Below are 22,882 nucleotides of genomic sequence, written 5' to 3'. Positions count from 1 at the left end.
AAAGAATGAGTCATCTAGGAGTCCCTACAGCTTCGCCAAGTCTCTGGTTCTGACAATGGAGCCAAAGCTGCTCCAGGCTCTTTTAGATCAACCCATGATCCTGTGCAGCTGTTTGTTCGTAACAGGCTCCCATTGGCCTCCTCCTGCAAGCTCTGCCTCTTCCCCTCCACCACTCAGACCCCCAGCTCTTGTGCCACACTCCTTTCTGCCAGCTCCAGATCTGGAGCTCCACCCACTCTCCCCTCCCCTGGCAAACAGTGGAAGAGCTTGGTTCATGCCCTTCCTTCCGCCATCAAAGGATCGAACGCCTGAAGTGCTGAGTCTCCTGTAAGTGTTCTGAATTAATCTCTCCCACAGGGCTCCAAAATATTTTTTTTTAATTTATTTATATGAAAGGCAGAGGGAGAGAGAGCTTCCATCCACTGGTTCACTCCCCAAATGCCCACAACAGCTGGAGCAGGGCTAAACTGAAGCCAGGAACCCAGAGCTCTCAAGCCAGGAACCCCAAGAACATGGGCCATCACCTGCTGCCTTCTTAGACGTATTAGCAGGAAGCCAGATCAGAAGCAGAGTCGCTGGGACATTCCCATAGAGGATGTGGATGCTTTATATGATGGTCTGACTTGTGCCATAGTGCATAGAGCTGGATGGGAACTAGAGCAGCTGGACGAGGTGAGGATTTAGACACTAGGCTACTGCACTGGGCCCAGTAAGCAGGTGTTTTCGGATCAGTGTTTTAGCTGAGGTTTCTTGGATGCTTCCAAGGAGGAAGTTTGTTTCGGAGATGGTTTTTTCAGCATGGCAGCCCACTAGGAAGTGTTCCCTGTATGCAGGGAAGCTGCCTGTGGACGTTGATTTAAGTAATCCCTTCCCAAACAAAAACTTGAACATGGCCTTTGGGGGAAATGTCAAATCCAGACTGGCCCAAAGCCACTTACACTATCTGAGGATTCAGTCTACACACAATGAGGCCTCTTTGTTGGCTGTGTTCAGGGCTCATACGCTTCCACGCAGGAAGGGTCTGGCGGCTGATGCCCACCTGTTTGAAAAGCATTGGGGTAGAGTCTGTTGATATCCTGTGGCCACAGGGCTTTGTCCTCTGAGTGATTATGAAAGCTTCTTCTGTGGCTAGTCCTGAGTTTGGGGACAAGGGACAGGAAACAGGAGGTTCTGGCTTCACTGATCACAGTCTGGAGGGGACACAAGACCGTGCCGGTTGTTAGGAGCAAGATGAGTGTTTTAACAAGGGACACCCGGTTCTGTAGGTGTGTCGAGTGGATACAGACTACCACCAAGGCGAGAAGACTGGGCAGCTGGCCAGATAACATGCATGGCTGGGTGGCTGGGGAGGTCTCCAGAGTGCTGTGTGTGGCTGGGGTCGGGGAGCAAGGTTAGAACGAGGGAAGATCTTACTCCACGGCCTGTGCACTTTAGGAACTCAAAGGAGATGACTTGGCTGGAGGCAGAACACCAGTGAGACACAATGCCATGACTTGTGGTTTCAAAGGATAGAATCATGGGCCAAGGCCCTCAATCAAGAGAGATGCAGGAATAGAGCTGTCTTTCTAAAGTCATTCTTAATCCTCTGGACTCCGGCTAGAGCCAGCAGCACCAGCCTCCTGGTACCATTGACTGAGCTCTGAGACATGGAGAGGGTGAGTCCTACCTAGCACGACCATCGCAGGGCTGAGCTGGCTGTTCCATTAAACAAAAGTAAAGGATAGTGATGTTGGACTCTGCCACTGATGTTCGGATAGTTACTTGTGAGTTGTTTCTGTGCCTGTTCAACTTTTGCCAGTGATAATAGAGTTACAACTCTTAGTGGTGCCACATGGCCTGTGTGCCAGATCCCGTGTGCTTATTCACACACTAAGCACCATACTTCCTATGGGCAGAGATCAGGTGCAGGGGTGGACAAAACAGGATTCCTGTATACAGGGGACCTACCAGCTAGGAAGGAAGTGATACATGGCATCAATCTGGTCAGGTACCTAAGGCCAAAAGAGAGGGTAGCTGCCCTGACAGGAGGGAATGCTTTCTAGCCAGGGAGTTAGAGAACAAAGAGGTGGCTTTTGAGCTGGATGTGGGTGTGGCCTCACACTTTTCTGCCCTGGGCAGCTGAGACCTGCAGGAAAAACTGGTACAGCAGGAGAGATAGGTTCACAGGGAAGGGTGGGAGGAGGAGCCAACCAATGGCCACTGGCCAGGAAAAAGTTGAAGAGTTTAACCTTAAAAAAAAAGTTTGTGGACCCGGCATGACAGCCTAGCGGCTAAAGTCCTCACCTTGCACATGCCAGGATCCCATTCAGGCACCAGTTCTAATCCCTGCGGCCCCGCTTCCCATCCAGCTCCTTGCTAATGGCCTGGGAAAGCAAGAGAGAGAGAGAAAGGGAGAGCAAGAGCAAGCAAGACAGATAGAGAAAGAGAATGTCTTCTACCCACTGGTTCATTCCTCCAAATGGCCACGATGGCCAGGCCAAAGCTAGAAACCTGAAGCTCCAACCAGGTCTCCCATGTATGTGATGGAGGCCAAACACCATCTGCTGCTTTCCCAGGCACATTAGCAGGGAGCTGGATAGATAGCAAAGCAGCCAGTACTTGAATCAAAGTTTGTATTTTAATTAAGGAAAATATGCATATATATACATATATATATAATTACTTGTTTTTTTAAGTGACTTATTTTAATTTTTAATATACTTTAAATTATTAAGTGGACTCCAAAAAAGGTAATGGAAAATGTGTATTCCAAAAAGCTATAGGATGGATTTTGTGATTTTTTTTTTTTTTGCTCCAAAATAAGCTTTATATTTTTCAAAAAAAATTTTTTTAAATTATTTATTTCTTATCTGTTCAATAATCAGAGAATGAGAGGGAGAGAGATCTCCCATTTGTTTTTTTCACCCTCCAAATGCCTACAACAGCCAGAGCTGGGTCAAGTTGAAGCCAGGAGCTGAGAACTCCATTCCTGATTCCTCATGGATAACAGGGCCCAAGCCCTGGAACCATCACACTGTGCTTCCCAGGATGTTGCAGCAGGAAGCTGGATTGTAAGCAGAGCAGCCAGGACTTACACCTGCACTCCAAGCTAGGACACGGACGTTGCAAGCAGCTGCTTAACTTGTTGGAGCACGACACCTGCCCCTAAACTTCCATGCTAATCATCCGTGAACTCTCATGGGTAGCCTCATGTTTTCATTTGTAACTTGTTTCTGTGTTTCAGTTCTTCGCCTTTGCAATGAGAAGCCCAGAATCACTGTTGCCCAATTACTCCTGTCTCCCTTTATTGTCTCAAAGTTACATGGTTCTATTTGGATGAATCTCTCTCTTACTCTGGATTAAATTAATGCACACTACTAATTTGGCTACTTGTCTGCTTCCTTGGCATTTTCTGGTTGTTTAGATTGGCACCTAATGGACAGTCATCTCATCTATTTTTAATGAAGTGACGAATGCTTTCGTGGTTTTGGCATACAACTCCAATAACCCTATCCTTTTCAAGAGCTAGAAATTCTTTGTTCATTACTTTCTAGGTATATGTTATTGTCCGCTTAAAAGAATTGTATGGTGGCACATTTGCATTTCTTGTGGTTATTCTTTTTGTCTCCCTCTCCCCTAGAGCTGTTGTAAGCATTTCCCTTTCTGCATTAAACAGAAGTGGTGTCCAGGGTATACTTCTCTGTTGCTTTCTAAAAAGAACACAGATGTTGATTTTTGGCTTCCAGTGTGGAGTGTTTTGGTTAGGAAGGCCCTTTTATAGTTTTCACATTTTCTCTTTTGTGGGGACTAGCTGTGTTTTCTTACTGCAAATGTTCCCTGTTTTATGGTCTCTCCCAGGCTAAGACTCCATGCAGCCCTGCTCAGCCTTACACAGGGCTGAGCAGAAATCCTCTCTCTGCCTCTCGGTGGCGGGGAGGATGGCTCCAAGTCAGAGCCCTCCCAGGATGGTGTGTACAAGGCTTTGGACTGCACAGGTCCCGGGCATAGGCCACTTTGGTATAGTTCCTGATCTTGGCTGAAAGGGGACTCGTTGTGGATGACAGAGGAGTGATTTTCAGATAAGTGTCACATTGGACAGAGTTCCTGACAGTACTGGGTAAAATGATGAGAACAGATGCTGGCAGCTCACCGCCCACGGCTATTCCTGCTTATAGAGGCAGTAAACACCCCATCTCATCACTGTTTGCTCTTTTCGGGGGTGGGAGGGAAATCTCTATGTATTTATCTCTGTCTCTCCTTCTTTCTTTCTCTCGCTCTGTAAATCTGCCTTTCAAATAAAAAAATGCGTCTTATTTTTGAAAAATTATTTGCCACAGACTCATGAAAAATAGCTGTAACTCTGGTTTTTGAGAGATTAAAAAAAAAATCAAATTTACAACTCACCTGCTTGGAGATACATCTCCAACACAGCAGTATAGGCTTGTAAACATCTGTAGGGGTGGGGGAGGGGTGGTGTTTGTGACTGGGACCTCATATTGGAATCATCACAGTCAACAGAGTGGCAAGGGAAGCCAAATTTATGGTAAAAGAAAGAACATAATCACATCCATAGCAGCCCACCTACGTGATTACCACCGTCAAACATCCCAGCTGCTCCCTGCTTGGTCCTGTTTGCCTCGCAGGTGTTTTCCCTGGCGCAGGTGCCTCCTGCTGATGCAACTGTCCTCAGTCTGCCATTGATTCACTCAGCAGTGGTTGTTGAATAGCTGATGTGTGCCAGGCTGGTGCAATGTAGGCAGAGTTCATACCAGCTCTCCAAGTGTAAAAAGCAGGTGTCTCCTGTCCCAGATGGCAAGTGCGTCCCTGATACCCTCGGCCCCACCCTGCAGAGTTAAAGCTGCTCTCCACTCCCTCCCCACTACTGCCCTGTGCACCTGCAGAGCTTGATTGTGCTGGGGTCACTGTGGTGGTGGTTGCATCTCATCCACTTCCAGGAAGGGCCGATGTCTGGCTTTCTCCATGCTACTTGGAGCTGACTCAGTGTGTGGCCACCAACCAGAGTCCTGCCTTTGTCTCTGCTAGAACTAAAGTTGCTGCAGCCGACGGGGCCCCCGGAACCCCAACGCAGACCCTCACCCCCGTGAGGCACACGGTAAAGATAGACAAGGACGCCCTCCTCCAGGACTATGGATTTCACATTTCTGAGAGCCTCCCCCTCACCGTGGTGGCCGTCGCAGCAGGTAGGGGCCAGCTGGGGAATGGTAAAGGAGTTTGGTTTGTACCGGAGGGGAGAACAGCCCTGATTCTTTTCCCATCACCTTGTGTTGCCACAAGATGCAGAAGATACTACCCTAGGAAGTTTGTGAAGGCACGCCTCCTTCTGACCTTCTTGGGTTTTGGCTCTCTGAAGCAGAGATCCCCAAGTACACTTGCTGCTCCCTTGAGCCTTGGCTGTCCCCATCCACCACCCACGGCCAGCCTCAGGGGCTGTAAAAGCTGCCTCTTCCTTCTGTCTTTGTACCTTGCATGCTTCCCCGTGGGGAGACTTCCTGGTCAGACAGTGATGGAAGCTATCGATTTGTTTCTGCTCGAGTCTTAGTGAAATATGCGCTGTGCCAGAGTGAAGAGGAGGCTGGGTGTTTGTTTTTGCACTTGAGCTAGGTATTGATGTTAGATGTAGGACTACTTAAAATATATTAATTTCACTTGACACACATACACATATATATACGCACACACGTGCACACACACACACCCACAGTTCTTCAGAAATGACCATAACAGATGGGCTGGTCAGCTCTGTTGATTAGAAGGTTTCTGTTGGTTTTCTTTCTCCTGACATCCCTTGACATTGATGGATGAAAGGCATGGCGTCCATAGCTTATTACCAGGACTACTGAGAAGCATGTGAGCCTGCTTCTGGCTGAGGGGAGGGGCCGGGGTGTGCCAGGGCCCTGGGGCCTGGCTCTGGATGCCACCCAGCCGTGCCGCTGGGATTCGTGGGGTTTGGGCTCTCCTGGCATGAATGTCATTACTTCTCTTCTGCCCAACAGGAGGCTCTGCTCATGGCAAGCTTTTCCCCGGTGATCAGATCCTCCAGCTGAACAATGAGCTCGTCAAAGACCTCTCCTGTGAGCGAGCCGGGGACATTCTCAGGTACCCACAGTCCTCTGTCACCTACAGAACCACATGGGTTGGTGTAGCACGCGGAGGGGCAGCAGGACACTAGGAAGGGCTGCATCCCATTGAGCACACAGGAGAGCCTGGTGTTTAAGTCCCAGCCTTCTCTGTTTAGGATGGCTCCACCATTGTGGATGCGGTCGTTGCCCTTCTCCACCTGCCTGTGCAGCCAGGACATCTTAGATGTTCAGTCTCACTAGTGATCTATCAGGCTAGATCACACTTTGACCAATAAACAGGAGCATCTATAGCGTGAAGCCATTGACCTCTGTTCACGGAGCACTGACTCTGGGCTCCCCTGGTATTCACAGGGCGGTAGTGCAGACGGAATTCAACAGTGAGCACTGACAGGCAGACTGTGTGGCTGAAGAAGCAGTGGATCACATGGGGTGATGGTGGGTAGCATGGAGAAGCTGGGAGTCCCCCAAGCTCTGGAAGAAGCAGTGGTTTGTTGAAGCAGAGACGCGCCTACAGGCATTTCAGCTGCACCTGTTAGGCAGGGTGGAATCTGGCCCTTAAGTAGGAAGATGAGGGGAACCCAGGCTGAGCAAGGAGCAGGGAGCCATAAGAGGGAGCAGTGGAAGACAGACAGACAGGGGTGCTGAGCAGCTCATTGGCCTTGAGAGAAGTCCTGGGCAAGTCAGCTCAGGTGATGGAGGGTCCTCAGCCCAGTGCAGCACACTGCAGTGTCATCTTCTGGCAGGGCATGTGGCTGTACCTCTCACCTATACCCTGGTCCACATGTTGTGTGTGAGAAGCCCAAGAAATGCTGCTTTGGTTTTAGTTGAGTCCACAGGTCCTAAAAGGAGCCTGTCTTTTTTTTTTTTCAAGATATATTAGAAAGGCAGATTTGCAAAGACATGTAGGGAGACAGAAATATTTTTTTCTGTCCACTGGTTCATTTTTTCAAATGGTTGCAATAGCTGGAGCTGAACCTGACTGGAGGTAGGAGCCTGAAACTTCATCTAGGCTTCTCACATGGGTGGCAGGGACCCAAACACTTAGGTTATCTCCTGGTGCTTTCCTAGGAGCATTAGCAGGGAGCTGAATAAGAAGTGGAGCAAAGGGGACTTGAGGTGGCATTCATATGGGGTGCTGTTGCTTAACTGGCTGTACCACAACACTGGTAAATGACCACAGTGAGAACCCCACCAGAGCCTCTCTAATCTGTTCACAGAACTGTGAAGCACAAATGTTCTGTTCAGAGGACTGGGACCTTGGTGACTGTGATTTATCTCAGAAAAGGACCGTTCTCCTGTAAGATGGAAAAGAGCCATCCCCAGATACTTAGAAACTCCTGTTGAAACGATCCGATCAACAAAATAGCACTTCAGTAGCAGCAAACCTAAAATGCTCCTTTGTAGGAAATCAAATGAAATTGTTTTGCCATCTCCTCCTCTATATGGCAGTGGCAAAGAGACAGGAAAATATGGATCAATTCTTTAATCTTGTGCATTACTGTATAGTGAATATTTGACAGTTATCTCGTTAATTTGACCCTTTTTGAACTTTGCAGTCATTAAGACGAAAGTATCAAATGTCTTCATTATGTGTTTTGACCATTGCGCTGATTGCGCCAAATGGCATGCACTGGTTGACTTTCACCTTACAAACGATGTCCATGGGCAATTGTTCTATTCGATAAAACCATTTTCACATTTTCTTTTTTACTTATTTGAAAGACATTGTTAAAGAAAGAAAAGGAGAAAGATGTCTTACAACCACTGATGTATCCCCAGATGGCCACATAGACAGGTCAAAATCAGGAGCTGAAACTTCATCCAGATCTCCCACGTGGATGGTAGACGCCAAGCACTGGAGTCATGACTCCAACGGGGACTCAGACTGTTGCTTATATAGGCTTCCTTTTTGTACCCGCTATTTGGTGAAATGTTTAGTCTCAGTTCTTAGAAATAACAGCTTGCCTGGATAATTGCCGTGGTTTCTCTTTAAAACTTTTTTGGAGATATACCTGGCTAGTATCAATGCTGTGTTCTCCATCCAAGCAGACAGCTTCACTTGGAGGTGGCAGGTGCAGGGTACATGATGGAGAGAGGATCTGGAAGAGGCCCTTGAGATGGAAACAGCACTCCAGGCCAGCCAGGGTTCCTCTGTGGATTGCTTGTTCTCCCCACCGATCTTTTCTGTTCTGCTGAGCCAAAGAAGCTAATATGAAAGACGAGGCCAAATAAGAATTCTGTGGGTCTGACAGTCACACATACACAGATATGCATGTGCACATGTCATGTGGAAAGACTAAATGTCTTTGTTCTTTTTGGTTTTTCTCCCTCAGGGAAGCTGAAGATTCTCTCTCCATCACAGTTGTTCGCTGCACATCGGTAAATCTCTTTCTGTGTCCTGTGTGTTGCTCCTGAGACCCTGAGCTCCCCGAGAAGATTGCCCTTCTAAAATAAGCAGGGAGGGCAGAGAGTGACAGCAAAGGGCAGAAAGAGGACAGTAGGTGGCCTGAGGTCCTCTGGTGCATATACGCTGTGACAGAAACAGGTACAGCCCAAGCCTTCAGGTCCATGGATCAGGAAGACTACACAGAGTGGGGCGATGGCAAGAGCGGCCGGCTGGGAGTTCCAGGATGGGCTTGAGGACTGTGATGTCAGGCAGGTTGTTAAGACCCTGGAAATCACAGTAACTGTCTCACCTATCTAATGGATTGTCATGAGGTATTGGAGATGAGCACGTCCTATCAGATGTGACAGTCACCACATGACAAGGAATGACAGCCAGGCTGCCCAAGGAGGAGCAGCCATCCTAAGCCACCATTGGCCGAGGAACCCTTGTGTCTTCTACAGGGAGAAGTAGGTCACCAAAGTTTAAGAAGACAAGTGACCAACAAGGAAAAGTGGACAGACGATTCCCATTGTGAGAGGTTTCTGATACACATTTCCTAGACTTGGCCATGAATAGACTAAATAAATAAATAACTAAAACCCCCCAAAATAAAATTAGGAGCATAGAACATATTAGTAATGCATTTAATAATTTAATTGGCTATATGCGAGGCTACCAGGAAAATTGAATAAATTCTCCCAGTTTTTTTTAAAAGAAAGCTTTTTTCTCAAATATAATAAAGCAGAAGCTGATAACTACCAAAAATTTAATTAAAACCATCCAGTCATTTGGAAGTAAAAATACAACTTGCTAAGTAAAGTTAGAGTCAAATAGAAAAGGAAATCTATTATTACGGACTATTTAGAAAATAATTACAACTTAGATCTTTACTTCTTAAAACTTAAAACTTGCAGTTGATGTTATGTGCAGAGAAGAATTCATAGTCCAAGAGCTTTTAATTGATTCAGGAAACACATAATCAATGCAAGAAGTTGGAAAACAAGACTAATAAAACAAGTATAAGATGGAATAAATTAAGTAATAGAAATTAGGATATAAGTGATGTTTTAGAAAGCACAAAAGTGTTAGATTGATACATCCAAGAGCTAAGAGATGCATTTGTAACAAATTAAACAACACAGCAATAAAGGAAGAGAAGATTGCAAATTCCTCTCCCAGATCCCATTGCACAAGATAATGTTACTAGCCTAGTTATTCCTTATGGCTATTTAGATGCATACAAGTATCACATCCATAAAAACATACAGACACACCATATATGTGTGGGGTTAAGTTTTATTCTTCATGGGATAATGTGTATTACTCTGTAACCTGCCTTTTTCTCTTACCATGGCTCTGCTTCCAGTCAGAAGATCCAAAGCTAACTCAATCTTGTTAGTACTACAAAAACAGTATGGTCACACCATTGTTTATTCTAATCATTCTCCCTCCTAACAGAGGTTCAGCCCCTTTCCAGGTGTTAAACCTGAAACCTGAGATTCTTCCTTCTCTCTTTTGTTCCAGATTACACGCGTGCACTCATGTGTGTGTGTGTCTTTGGTCCTCGGTCCTTGCATGAATCTCTGTCAAAGCACATTGCTTTGGCCTACTATTCTGGCACACTGAGAGCTCGTGGTCAGGGAATTGTGGAGCAGAGGAGCCCGTGTGTACAGCTGTCAGCTGTCATCATTCTCCCTTCTTAGCAGGGAGTCCCCTCTTTGCAAGTCTCCCCCAGTTCCTGGAGTGTGGATTTGCATGAATGGGATCCAGCTCTGGGTTTGCTCTTACAGGATTGTTCTCCCTAGTACTCCTCTATCTTGTCCCCCGGTTTCTCCTTTTGGTGAGTGTTTCAAGGATGATGGTTGAACCTGTGGCCTTGCTATTGAATATGCCCTGTTCCCGTCCACTCTGGACAGCCCTGAGTTCCTCTGTTGCCTCTGTACTTAGTGATTTCCTGGCACTCTGACTCCCAATTCCTACTGCCTGAGAGCTGATGACACTTTGACATCCCTTGTCAATCACTGGCTTGGTAAATTCACTTTATCTGATTCATCCAAGGCATTGCTAATATCAGGGCTGAGCCACAGGGAGTTGAGTTGCTTAGTGAGAAATCACAATTGTTTTGAGTACAGGTCCACTAGTGTTGAACCCACCTGCTGGCTCTTCCGTCTGGCCTTCTCCACAGGAGAATTCTAGGAGGTCTTGCAAGAATGAAGAAGTATTTACTGCTATATCCAGAGGACCTTCACCTACCAATCTGGAACTTTGTCTGCAAAAGAAAAGTGAACATGGTTGCCTCTGGCTTGCTTGTGGCAACTCCCCAGTGATTATTAATGATGGCTGAGAGTATTCTGATTATCTCATTATCTTGGATTTTGCTGAGAGCTAATGACAGATTTGCCAGTAAAAATTTGCCTAAATTCTCTGTATTCATTTTCTGGGAAATGTGATATTTGACCATCTTTAGTCTCCTAATATTTCTTCCATTTTCTATCTGTGTGAGTGATGCCAGTTGTTCAATGTAGCATGTCTGTGATGCCCCTAAAGTCACCTGGTGCAGGAAGCTTAAACTCCTTAAAGTGGTCTCAGTTGATTGTAAATTTCTCTTTCTCAATCCTTTATTCCTTTTATCCATTGTGGCTTAAAGACAGTAATTCCTACAGGTGCACGTCTTCTCTGGGAACATTGCTAATTTCTCTTATCCTTTTGCTAAACTTTTATTGTTTTTTTCAAAGTAAATTGTGTTTGAGACTCTGAATCACAGACATAAATCTTTTTCATTGATGTTCCAGTTACCCGTAATATCACATATCTTTTTTTTTCTGCATTAAAATGCTGGAATCAATTTGTTCATCTCCTGAACTTTAGGGTGCTTATCTACTGGTATCCCAATCTGTGAACATTGTTTCAAGAAGCTTCTCCAGTGACTGTTAAACATGTCTTCCTTCAGCCACCTAGAATGTGGCCCAGAGTTCCACCATTGGACCCTTATAAACGTGGAAACATCACTGACACTGGCCTAAAGGGCCAGGGAACATAGGATGCTGGGCTAGGTAATAGCATATGAGGATTTCAGCCAATCAAGACTGCATCCTATTGGTCTAGATCATATAAGACATCATTCACCAAATATCACTGTTTGGCCTGATACAATCTAGCTCAAGGATTTCATATGATTTCCTGTCAACTGAGGTAAATCTTTATACCTCTGGGGAAGCAGAGTACTGCAACCAAAAGGAAACAGCCGAGAAGGGTACATGATGAACCATAAGAGTTAGAGCTACAGGAAGTTGAAGGCGAGAGAGATATAAGGACTAGGTTGAAATCACATACTATTATGTTGTTTTTTTAAAAAAGATTTATTTATTTTCATTGGAAAGGCAGATGTTCAGAGAGGAGGAGAGACAGAGAGGAAGATCTTCCGCCCAATGATACACTCCCCAAGTGGCCGCAATGGCCGATGCTGTGCCAATCCGAAGCCAGGAGCCAGGAACTTCTTTCCGGGTCTCCCACATGGGTGCAGGGTCCCAATGCTCTGGGCCGTCCTTGACTGCTTTCCCAGGCCACAATCAGGGAACTGGATGGGAATGGAATCACCGGGATTAGAACCGGCACCCATATGGGATCCCGGCGCGATCAAGGTGAGGACTTTAGCCACTATGCTATCGCATCATCCCCTATATTGTTTGACACACATGCTTTCTCTCATAAAAATTTGTGGTTGAGCAACTGCTGAGAAGTCGAACATGGGTTCTGGTCTCCCCTTTCCTTCTCCAGTTCTCTTGTCTTCATCATATCATAGCTGCTTTACAGCCCTGTGGGATTGTCAGCTCCCCTCAGACACATGAGAAGATTATGTAGTTTGGGAGCCTATGAAAGCAAAGCTTTCATGGGATGTCACTTCTTTCTGGGAATTTGAACTGATGCTACAACAGTGGGTCAACTTTTTGGTTTTGTTTCTAAGAAATGAGAAGCGACACATGGCTTCTGTTCTAAAATGTGTCCTGTTGGTGTTTTACAGGGAGTTCCCAAGTCCTCCTTCCTGACTGAGGAGAAGAGGGCCAGGCTGAAGACCAACCCCGTGAAGGTGCACTTCGCGGAGGAAGTACTTGTCAGCGGACACAGTCAGGTGCGTCACAAGGAGGCGGAACTTTGACTGACTCTTGGTGCAGTTTGGGAGCTGCTTTGTGGCCCATAATTCCCTGAAAATTGAGGATTCTGCAGTACAGAGAGAATGCAGAGGGAGAGAAGTGCATTTACTGGAGTGGAAGGGGGTTTGTGTGCCCCATCGGTAAGACACCTGCAGACCAGGTACACAGGATACTGTGGGGGCTCTGGGCCTTAGCTGGGAACCTGGAGAGAAGACCTGGTTGTGGCCCATGGTATCCTGTGACTCCATTCTCCTGCCTATGAAAATGTCAGTATTTTCGATAGCTGATTTCTCATTATAAGCATACCCTCTGATTATCAATAATAGTGATGAATATCAGTACTGCTAGTAATAATAAGGATTGTAGTGAGAATTGCATCTGAAGAGCCCATCATCTATGAAACCTCTGTTATGTGACCTGAACTTCTTTGTCTACATAATCCCTTCTCAATCCCTAGTCATCACAGTACCCTTCAAGGGAAGTCATTTTTTCTTTTCTTTTCTTTCTTTTTTTTTTTTTTGTTAAGATTTTACAATCCTTTTTTTTTAGAAGATTTGTTTATTTTTATTGGAAAATCAGATATACAGAGAGGAAGATCACCCATCTGCTGATTCACCCCCCCCCCAAGTGGCCACAATGGCTGGAGTTGAGCTGATCCAAAACCAGGAGTCTGGAGCCTCTGCCAGGTCTCCTACTTACGTGCAGGGTCCCAAGGCTTTGGGCCGTCCTCGACTACTTTCCCAGGCCACAATCAGGGAGCTGGATGGGAAGCAGGGCTGCTGGAACAAACTGGAGCCCATATGGGATCCCGGCGCTTGCAAGGTTAGGACTTTAGACACTAGGCTACTGTGCCGGGCCTAAGGGAGGTCTTTTAACAAAAGAAGCAGTGAGGGCTTAGAAATATTAAGAATATTACCTTGTAAGATTACACAGGAGAAAAATGCCCATGTCTAGTCTATGTCCATTCTGTATTCGGCAGTCTTAAATTTTGATACTTTCAAGTCAAAACTTGTTCTTATCTGGTCTTCTTGCCATGACCCAGCCAATGAGGGTTGATGGCCATTTTAGCAAAAGATCCAAGTGAATGGTTCAAATTCACGCAGCCCTTATTTTCTACCTGGCATGCTACTCAGCTGAGCCCTCCTCTGACTAGACTTGAGAAAGGTGGCTTTGTGCTGGAAGAGTCCAGTGTGAATTCTAAAGCTTGGATCAGGAAAGACTTGAGACACATTGAATTTTGCAGTACTGGATCCTCTGTGTGTCCATGTCTGTGCAAATGGATTGGATTGGACTCTTCATGAGATTACATTTATATTCCAGTTGTGTTTTCAGGAATATTGCACTGTGCCATGTAGTAGGCAGGAGAAGCCACCTAGTAGGACAGGCAGTGAGTAAGGGCACCACAGCTACAGGCCAGGTGACATGGATGGTGGAGGATGATTTATTAAAATGACCATGACCCCCTCCATGTTCGCTGGAGTCTTTACTGAGATCAGATAAGCACAGGCCACGACACTGTTTCAGAGTTTGGGTAAGGCTGAGGCATTTAGAGAAATAAGCTTCTAAAAGGATGTCTCTTGGAAAGCTCTCAGATTTAAGTCCCAAGGGGAATTTGTGAGTCTCTACCAGTCCTCAAAAGGCTAAGGCAGCAAAGCCATTGGGAGCCAATTATTGGTTCCTGTCTGTCCTGGTTTCAAGTGTTCAAAAGATAATTAAACTGGTTCCAAACTTGCCCCTCTATAAATGATACGATGACTCCAAGGGAGCACAGTTACTCTGGAAGAATCTGAACTAGTAAGCCCACATTGGAACTATGTTTAACTTTTTCTCGCAGTTAAAGAAATGCAAAGGAGAATATTAAGAATTGACAACTGTTCTTAGTGAACATGAACCCTGTTTGCTGAGAAAATGGTGATGGTCTGCTCTCTGCTGGTTCCTTCCCCGGTGCCTGCACGGCTGGGACTGGGCCAAGGCCAGGCCAGGGCCGGAGACAGGAGCCAGGAGCCCAATCCAAATCTCCCATGAGGGTGCCAAGAGCACAATTATTGTGTCATCATCACTGCCTCCCAGAGTTGGCAACAGCAGGAAGTTGGAGTCAGAAGCAGAGCTGGAAATCAAACCCAGGCCCTCCCATGTGGGATGTAAACTCTTAACTACTAAGCCAGACACCTGCCTTGTCAGGGTCTTTAGAAAACATGGTAAACCTCTATACCCAGGTGGGCTTGACACCTAAACTCTTTGTTGAGATAGGAACCAGAGCCTGTACTAGTTCAAGTATTGGGGACTCTAGAATTTCTCTGGTTCCAGAAGACACCAGCGCCCTAGGGTCCTATCTGCAGCTTTTCACTCAGGGGCCACTGATTATGAGAGTGGGAGGGGCAGGAGAAGAGCAAGAGGTTCTCTCAAATTCTGCCCTGCTCCTCGCTGGGGAATTCTAGCTGGCATAGAGTCACCAAGCAAGGCACTCTTGGAACTTCTTCCCAAAAAAACCCTCTGAGAGGGCCAGAGTCTCCTAGGAGCTCTCTCAGACCTGGGGTGACAGGTGGAGCATGTGGAAGAAAAGGACATCTCACTATTTTTGGTGATATTGCATTATGGAGCTTGCAATAGCATCCCACCAGCCAAATCTCACCCCAAAAACCCGCGGAGGGATCAAGATGCTCAGGTACTCTTGAGCCACTCTCATACAAGTCTCCTGGTTTATCAAGTTGTGGCCCATGAGGGCAGTGGGAACTAGAGAACTCCCTGCTCTTCAAAACAGGCAGGGCCGGGTGGCTGAGGATTTGTCACACCTGACACAAAAAGGGTGTGGCAGGGACATACAACACTACTCTTGTGTTTTCCAGGGTAATTCTCTGCTGTGCATGCCCAATGTACTCAAGCTGTACCTGGAGAACGGACAGACCAAAGCGTTCAAGTTTGAGGCCAACACAACCGTAAAGGTATTAAGAGTACATTTGAACCTCTGCCTCAGGAGAATTTGATGACTCTTAGACCTCTCCCAACACCACCCACCCCACCCAGATACCTTACTGTGCTTCTGCCTTGGGCCTGGACCCCTACAGTACACCAAGGGCTGAGTTATCTCAGTGAATTGTACAACCTCTCAGTGAGCTGAGATTTGTAGAGAGATTTGTTTATTTTAAAGGAAAAGTTAAAGAGAGAGTACAGACAAACAGATATCTTCCATCCATTGGTTCACTCTCCAGATGGCCACAGTGGCCCAGGAATGAGTCAGGCTAAAGCCAAGAGCCAGGAGCTTGTTTAAGGTCTCCCATGTGGGTAGCAGAGAGCCAAGCACTTGGAGCGTCTTCTGCTGATTTTCCCAGGTGTGTTAAAAGGGAGCTGGGATGTGAACTAGCACACATATGGGAGATGCAGCCATTTTGGGGAAACACTGGCCTCCAAGCTAATATCTTTATCACTGTCTTGCAGGGCTCAGAGAGGTTAAGTATCCAGGGTCCTGGTGTAACTCCCAAGCCTTCACCCTATCCATCAGGACTCCCTGATGATTCCATCTGCTACTCAAAACACTAGCACAGCTGAAAACCCAGCCAAGGCGTTAGCATAAGGCCCAGCCACTGTGTATCCTGTTCTGTGTGGAAGTCTCTTCCACTCACTGTAGAAGCTCCCCCATTTGAGGTGCTCAGAGGACAGCTACTGAGCTCCATCAAGGGGAGGAGCTTGCAGGCCAGAGGAGGGAGCATGCACTCCCTCAAAGCTGCCTGGAGTCCAGGGCATGACGACATAGAAGCTGTGAAGAGACAAGGACAAGCTCTGGGTACCAGGGCAAGAATGCCTTCGGTTGCATCCTGTCTGCATGCCAGATGGGATAGAACTAGGCTGCACCTGAGCTGAACTTTGGTAGCAACTAGCATTTCCGCAAGGGCAGGTAGGGTCTGGGCAGCCATGGAGTGGGGTGCACATCAGTCTGAGGGAGGCACATGAACTAAGGAGCAACACCCCTCTCCCCCCTCCCAGCAGGTCTGGAGTGTGGGGAGATTTCTTGGCAGGTTGGGGGAGGGAGGGCCATGGTCATGCAAATCCTGCAACACCTTGGCATCAGAGCTTGGGTTGTAGCCATAGACAATAAGGTGTGGCACTAACAGTTCCTGATCCAAGAAGCAAATGGTGTTGAAGCATTAAAAACTGTGAGAGAGTAAACACAACACCCAGCTCTTCCAGGGCTGATGGAACAGCAAGTTGTGCAGGGCCAGTGCAGCTGTAAGAGTGGCCAAGGCACACTTGTACACACCCATCCATATGCATGCAAGTGCACACGCAGTGCACAGACATGGCTCAGGGCTCTCTCTGTCACCTTCCCAGAGCTGTTCCAAATGTCCATCCCATGCTGGCTTAGGAGAAGCTGAACAACTCCTGGTTATAGGTGGCACACCAGTGAGCAAGGGAAGAGGTGGATTTATCTTAAGCATTTATTGTTTTTATTTGACAAGCAGAGAAACAGAGATCTCCCATCCACCCTATCACTCCCAAATAGCAGCCAGTGCTGGGCCACACCAAAGCCAGGAAACAGAGACTCAATCCAGGTCTCCCTGGATTGGGACGGACCCCGTGACTTCCACCTGCTGCTTCTCAAGATGTGCCTTAGCAGGCAGCTGGAATTGGAATGGAGGCAGGGCTAAAGCCAGGCGCTCAGATCCAGGATGCAGGCATCCCAGGCAGCTGCCCTGAGGGATGCATTGCCTTACCACTTGCCAGGCGCCTCCCGGGTTCTTGTGCTGTGCTATCTTATTTAATGTTCCAATAACTGTGTGAAGTGACTAGTGATGTCCCTGTGTTGCTAGTGAGAAGCCCCAATAGGTCCAAAGCTGGCCAAGTTCAGCTGGCTTTTGAACTTTGCACTAGAGCTTGCTGTTCTAATATTCTGCATAAAGAAGAGGTTTTGCAAATGAATAAGCCAATAATTCTCCTTCTGTCACCTTTGATCAAAGTGAATAGGAAGGGTTGACTTATTTAAAGCGAGTCTCCCCTGGAGGGCCCAAGGAGACTTTAAGGGTATTTATAATAAAAGCCCATATCACAGGGGAATGAACTCTAAAATGGCAGAGTGGATGAAATGAACAAGGGCTTAGCCAGTACAACACTTGGCTAATCCTATTTTCTGCAGTAGCCGAATTTTTAAAAGCACATCTTTTAGCTCTTTGTGGCAGCAAGGAGCAGATATAAACAATTCCATTGCCAAATTAGTGGGAAAAAAGGGAAATTGCTGTTAGTTGCTTTAAAAAAAAATCAGTGATTTCTTTAACAATATATATGTACGTGTATATGTGTACATGTGTGTATATAAATATAATTTTATATGTATATGTAAAATTTTAAAGGTGGAGTCACATAGAGAGAGGGAGAAAAAGAAAGATCTTCCACATGCTGGTTCAAACCCCAAATGACTGGTCCAGGCTGAAAGTAGGAGCCAAGAGCTTCAGTGGGGTCTCCCAGGTGGGGGCAAGGGTCCAAGGACTTGGGCCATCTTCTGCTGCTTACTAGCAGGGAGCTAGAAGGGAACTGGAGCAGCTGTTACTAGAACAAGCACCCATATGGGATGCTGGTGCTGCAGGTTGCATCTTAACGTGTTCTGCCACGATGCCAGGCCCAATCAGTGATTTCTGTTGACTACTCACAAGAGAAGGAAAATTAAATCAAGGGATATAAAATTTCATTTGGCCAAAGCAAATGTGCTGACTCTTTTTGGAACCTGGCTTTCTGTGTCCCCACTAGCTTGCTAGCCAGGGTCACCTTCTTAGGAAGTTCAGAATGCTGGGATGGGCCCAGCGCAATAGTGTAATGGTTAAAGTCCAGGATCCTGTATGGTCGCCGGTTCTAATCCCGTCAGCCCTGCTTCCCATCCAGCTCCCTGCTTGTGGCCTGGGAAAGCAGTCGGGAACAGCCCAAAGCCTTGGGACCCTTGCACTCACATGGGAGGCCCGGAAGAAGCTCCTGGCTCCTGGCTTCAGATTGGCTCAGCACCGGCCGTTGCAGTCATTTTGGGAGTGAACCATTGGACAGAACATCTTCCTCTCTGTCTCTCCTCCTTTCTGTACATCTGCCTTTCCAATAAAAATAAATCTTTAAAAAAAAAAAAAGAAAGAATCATGGGATGGGGCCTGGGATAAGGTGAGATCTGTGATAGCCCAGTGTGACATGATCAGGATCATGAAGGTGGGGCAGAGAGCACGGGGCAGGGGACATGGGCTCAGGGAGAGAGTTTTTAGTTGGGTGGTGAGGAAAGAACCCTGAAGATGGTGGCCCTGGTGGGAGACATGGAAGGACAGATGATCATTGACAGGGTCAGGTTGAAGGGTGGTGTGAAGATAGCCATGGGGGCAATGGTGTCCACCAAGACCCTGAGGTGAGCAAGCGTGGCAGGCATGTAGTGCTTGGGAACAGGGAGTATTGCGAGAAGCAGTGGAGACCAGTGTGGGAGGCGTGGACTGGGGACTGACACTTGAGAGACTGAAATATTAAGCTGGGAGTGGGGAGCCACTGAATGTTGAGGGAGGGAAAACTTGAGCACTACAAAGCTAACTCAGGTTCCTCCACATCGTGAGCCAGCAGTCTTTACAAAGAACTGCAGAGTAGGCATTCACAGGACCTCAAGGCTTTGTTGGTGTAAGATTTTCAATGGAAAAAATGGACAGTGGGCTAAGGTCCACATGCTAGGGTTGGCCAACCCCTGCTTTGAATGCAAGGCAGCGGGGAGGTATGCAGTAAGGGAGGGGGTCCGGCCTATAGGACAACATCCCTGCAAAGCTGGATGGTGAGGTGGGGAATCTGTGAGCTTCAGCTAGGGTGGACGTGGAAGAATGACCAGCACAAGTGCCTGGCTGGGCACTGAATGAATGCTGAGTGGCAGAAGCAGATGGGCTCTCCACGACCCAGTCTCTAGCCAATGATGGAAGGTGATGGAGCTGAGCAGAGAGAGGTTTCCGAATTGGAAGTCAGGAGCAACAGATAGGTCAGATGGTCTGGGGCTTCGCTGTGTTTGTGGTCCTGGCTGAACATCTAGAGTCAATGGGGGCTCTGCACCCAGGGTGAGATCACTGAGCTTTCCTAATTGCTATGCCCTAGGAGAAAGCAGAGGGCGAGGACAGGCAAGATGCATACTCATGCCAGGGGCAACCTCTGTTGAGGTGTTAGACAATGAGCAAGGAAACAATGCCCGCAAGTTGGCATATTCTGCACATTTCCCATCTGCCAGATACCTTTTTATAAATATTTATTTATTTTTAATGGAAAGGCAGATTTACAGGGAGAAGAGACACAGAGAAAGATCTTCCATCTGCTGGTTCACTCCCTAAATAGCTACAGTGGCCAGAGCAGAGCTGATCCAAAGCCAGGAACCAGGAGCTTCTTCCAGGTTTCCAATGTGGGTGTAGGGTCTAAGCACTTGAGCCATCCTCAACTGCCCTCTCAGGTCACAAGCAGGGAGCTGGATGGGAAATGGAGTAGCCGGAATACAAACTGATGCCCATTTGGGTTGCTGGTGCTTGCAGGTGAAGGATTACACAGTTGAGCCATCATGCTGGTCCCTGTGAGATACTGGGTTTTTTTTTTTAACATTTTATTTATTTTTATTGGAAAGATACAGATATACAGAGGTGTGTGGGGCTGCACAGAGATATACAGAGAGAAGGAGAGGCAGAAAGAAAGCTCTTCCATCTGCTGACTCACTACCCAAGAAGCTTCAATGACTGGAACTAAGCAAATCCGAAGCCAGGAGCCTCCTTTGGGTCTCAAGCAGGTACATGGTCCCAAGGGTTTGGGCCGTCCTCTGCTGCTTTCCCAGGCCACAGCAGGGAGCTGGGGCATCTAGAACACAAACCTGTGCCCATATGGGATTTCAGTGCATGCAAGGCAAGGATTTAGCCATTAGGCCATCACACCAGGCCTGAAATACTGTTTCAAGAGCCCTGTTCAGAGATATTGATTTCCTGGATATTACAACCAATGGAGAAAGTGTTACTTCTGTTATTATTTCTCAGATGGAAATGCTGATGAAGCCTTAAAAAGGCAGTTTATCCAGGAGCCATGCAGTCAATAAGTGGCAGTCTAGCTCCAGACCCCATTCTTTGAGCTGCCGAGGACGTTACTGAGAAGTCGTGATGGAGGACATGCACATAGCCCCATGACAGATAGAACTGGGGCAATGCTGGGGAGATGATGGGGCCAGAGACAGTGAGGAGACAGGCAGAATATCATTCCCCCGTCCCAACTAGTAGATGATGTCAGTCTTCTGAATTAAGCAAGAGAGGTTGGTTGGATGAATGGCACCAGGGGAAGTGGGAAGTAGGCCAAGAGGGATCTCAGGGACAGGAGCTGGATCTCCAGCTTGGGTGGCAGTGGACCCAACTTCATAGGCCTTTCCCACCTCAGCGACAACACTGGGGAGCCCTCTGTGCCACTCAGGCGCTCCCATGCCTCTGTGTGCCCACCAGGACATCATCCTCACGGTGCGGGAGAAGCTATCCATCCGCAGCATCGAGTACTTCGCACTGGCTCTGGAGGAGCAGTACAGCGTCTCCCGGCTACATCTGCTGCACGAGGAAGAGCTCATCCAGCAGGTAGGAAGGACCTACACGGGCCATGAGGGAGGTGCCAGCAAGGCTGGCTGCAGACCTCCGCCACAACATCTGGCACAGGCTCTGTGCGCCTTCTCCCAGCCCCACGAGGCAGAGTCGCTCAGCCTGGGTGCAACAGGGTGGGAATCGGAGTGAGTTTCCATCTGCCTGTATGAAGCAGGCAAGGACAGAGACCTGAGGGGAGCCCCAGGTTTGCAGATGAGGAGAGGGGTATGGTAACTTGTCTCCAGGTGACATGGCTAACAGAGCCCCAGTCCTCTGTCCCTGGCTCTGATGCTTGTCCTTAGGCCTGCCACCTCTGAGCCTTGGGAGAAACATGTTCCAGGCTTTCAGTGACGTGTCACTTTGTAGCCTGACACAGTCCAGTGCAGGCTGATGGGCCAGGTCCCCATCAACTATGCAAGGTGACAGGAAAGAGTAACATTTCAATAGCTGCCAGCAGGAAGGGGCTTTGGAAGCAGAGCACCAGCGTGAGCTTGGGTCCAACTGCATGGAAGCTGCTTGGACCACATCCCGTGTGGCAGATGAGTTTGACCCCAGTCCCTCTCCTGGGAGGTTTGCCACTTAAAAATACCACTTCCATTCCATCTGCCTTAGCAAAAGGAAATCAAATCAAAGACAGCAGATAGTTAAAGTGGGAAGTAAGAAAGGGGAAGACACAAGATAGTTTCTGTAGGTTCTTATGGGTGGGAAAGAAAAGTGTAGGCACCCGGTTAAAGCCTAGGTAGAGAAACAGTAGGGGTGGTGGGGGGCACCTGGGGAGCTGGAAATGGGGATTCCCTCTGGGCAGAGAAGATGAGCCAGAGAAAAACTCCACCCTTTGGGAACCAAGATCTTCAACCCACAAGAAAGGAAATCAGACTGGGAGCAGAGGTCCGTTGAAAATTGAAATCCCTGGGGAGCTTCTTTCATTGCCTTTTTTTTTTCTCGCTCTCTCTCCCCAAAGTAGTCTTGTAGAACAACCAGCCTAAAGGCAGTGAGTGGACTAAGCCTGTCTCCCTATTCTGTCATTGCAGGTAGTGGACAGGGAAGGGTCCTGCAACTCCCGCTGCCTCTTCAGGGTGTGCTTTGTCCCCAAGGACCCCCTGGACCTCCTGAAAGAAGACCCAGTGGCCTTTGAATACCTCTATCTGCAGGTGCCTGGGACGGGCTTCCTGCAGTGGAGGAGCCAGCTTGCACCGGAGCTGGCTCCTAGGGTTGTCTTTATGTGAAGGAGGGTGGGCCGCTTGCTTATCCCACCAGAAGTGCTTTCCTGTCCCCAGCGCAGAGGATATGTTTCCCAATCCTATTTTCAGATCTTTTCAGTCTGCTTGTGTTGCTAAAAAGGGGTATCCTGGCCTCAAAGCCTCAATCTAGAGATGAGAGAACTGATTTCTGAACAGGTCCTGTGATTTGTCTGTGTCATCCACTTTACTGATAGAGCCCAAAACTAGGTCCTTGATCCCCTCACCTGGGGCTCTTCACGCTGTGTCCCCTTGGCTGGGACTTACAGTGTCATTTTTGTTCTCAAGGAAAAGAAATATTTGGGAGGCGTCCACTTCATAGACTGGGTGGGTTGGGCTGCCCATGGCCTAAGCCAAGTGGCGACAGACGCCATGACCCCTTTCTATAAACAGTGGGACACCTGTTTGCCTGTGCATCTTTCATTTAAGCTGCCCAGAGTAGATG

General features: G+C 47.6%; 1 protein-coding gene across 2 annotated transcripts in view; it reads left to right on the top strand.

Moving 5' to 3' along the window:
- FRMPD1 (FERM and PDZ domain containing 1) overlaps window positions 1–22,882 on the top strand; it is a 129,238-nt gene that overhangs the window by 91,740 nt on the left and 14,616 nt on the right. For both annotated transcript variants that reach the window (XM_058672707.1, XM_058672706.1), the window contains 7 exons: window positions 5,023–5,180; window positions 5,994–6,096; window positions 8,414–8,459; window positions 12,488–12,595; window positions 15,464–15,559; window positions 21,071–21,196; window positions 22,231–22,350. In XM_058672707.1, coding sequence (XP_058528690.1) covers window positions 5,023–5,180; window positions 5,994–6,096; window positions 8,414–8,459; window positions 12,488–12,595; window positions 15,464–15,559; window positions 21,071–21,196; window positions 22,231–22,350 — 757 coding nt within the window. The remainder of the gene's footprint in view (window positions 1–5,022; window positions 5,181–5,993; window positions 6,097–8,413; window positions 8,460–12,487; window positions 12,596–15,463; window positions 15,560–21,070; window positions 21,197–22,230; window positions 22,351–22,882) is intronic.

This window comes from Ochotona princeps, chromosome 14 (genome assembly GCF_030435755.1).
Source record: "Ochotona princeps isolate mOchPri1 chromosome 14, mOchPri1.hap1, whole genome shotgun sequence".
NCBI classification, from domain to species: Eukaryota; Metazoa; Chordata; class Mammalia; order Lagomorpha; family Ochotonidae; genus Ochotona; species Ochotona princeps.
This window is presented reverse-complemented; position numbering and strand designations above follow the sequence as displayed.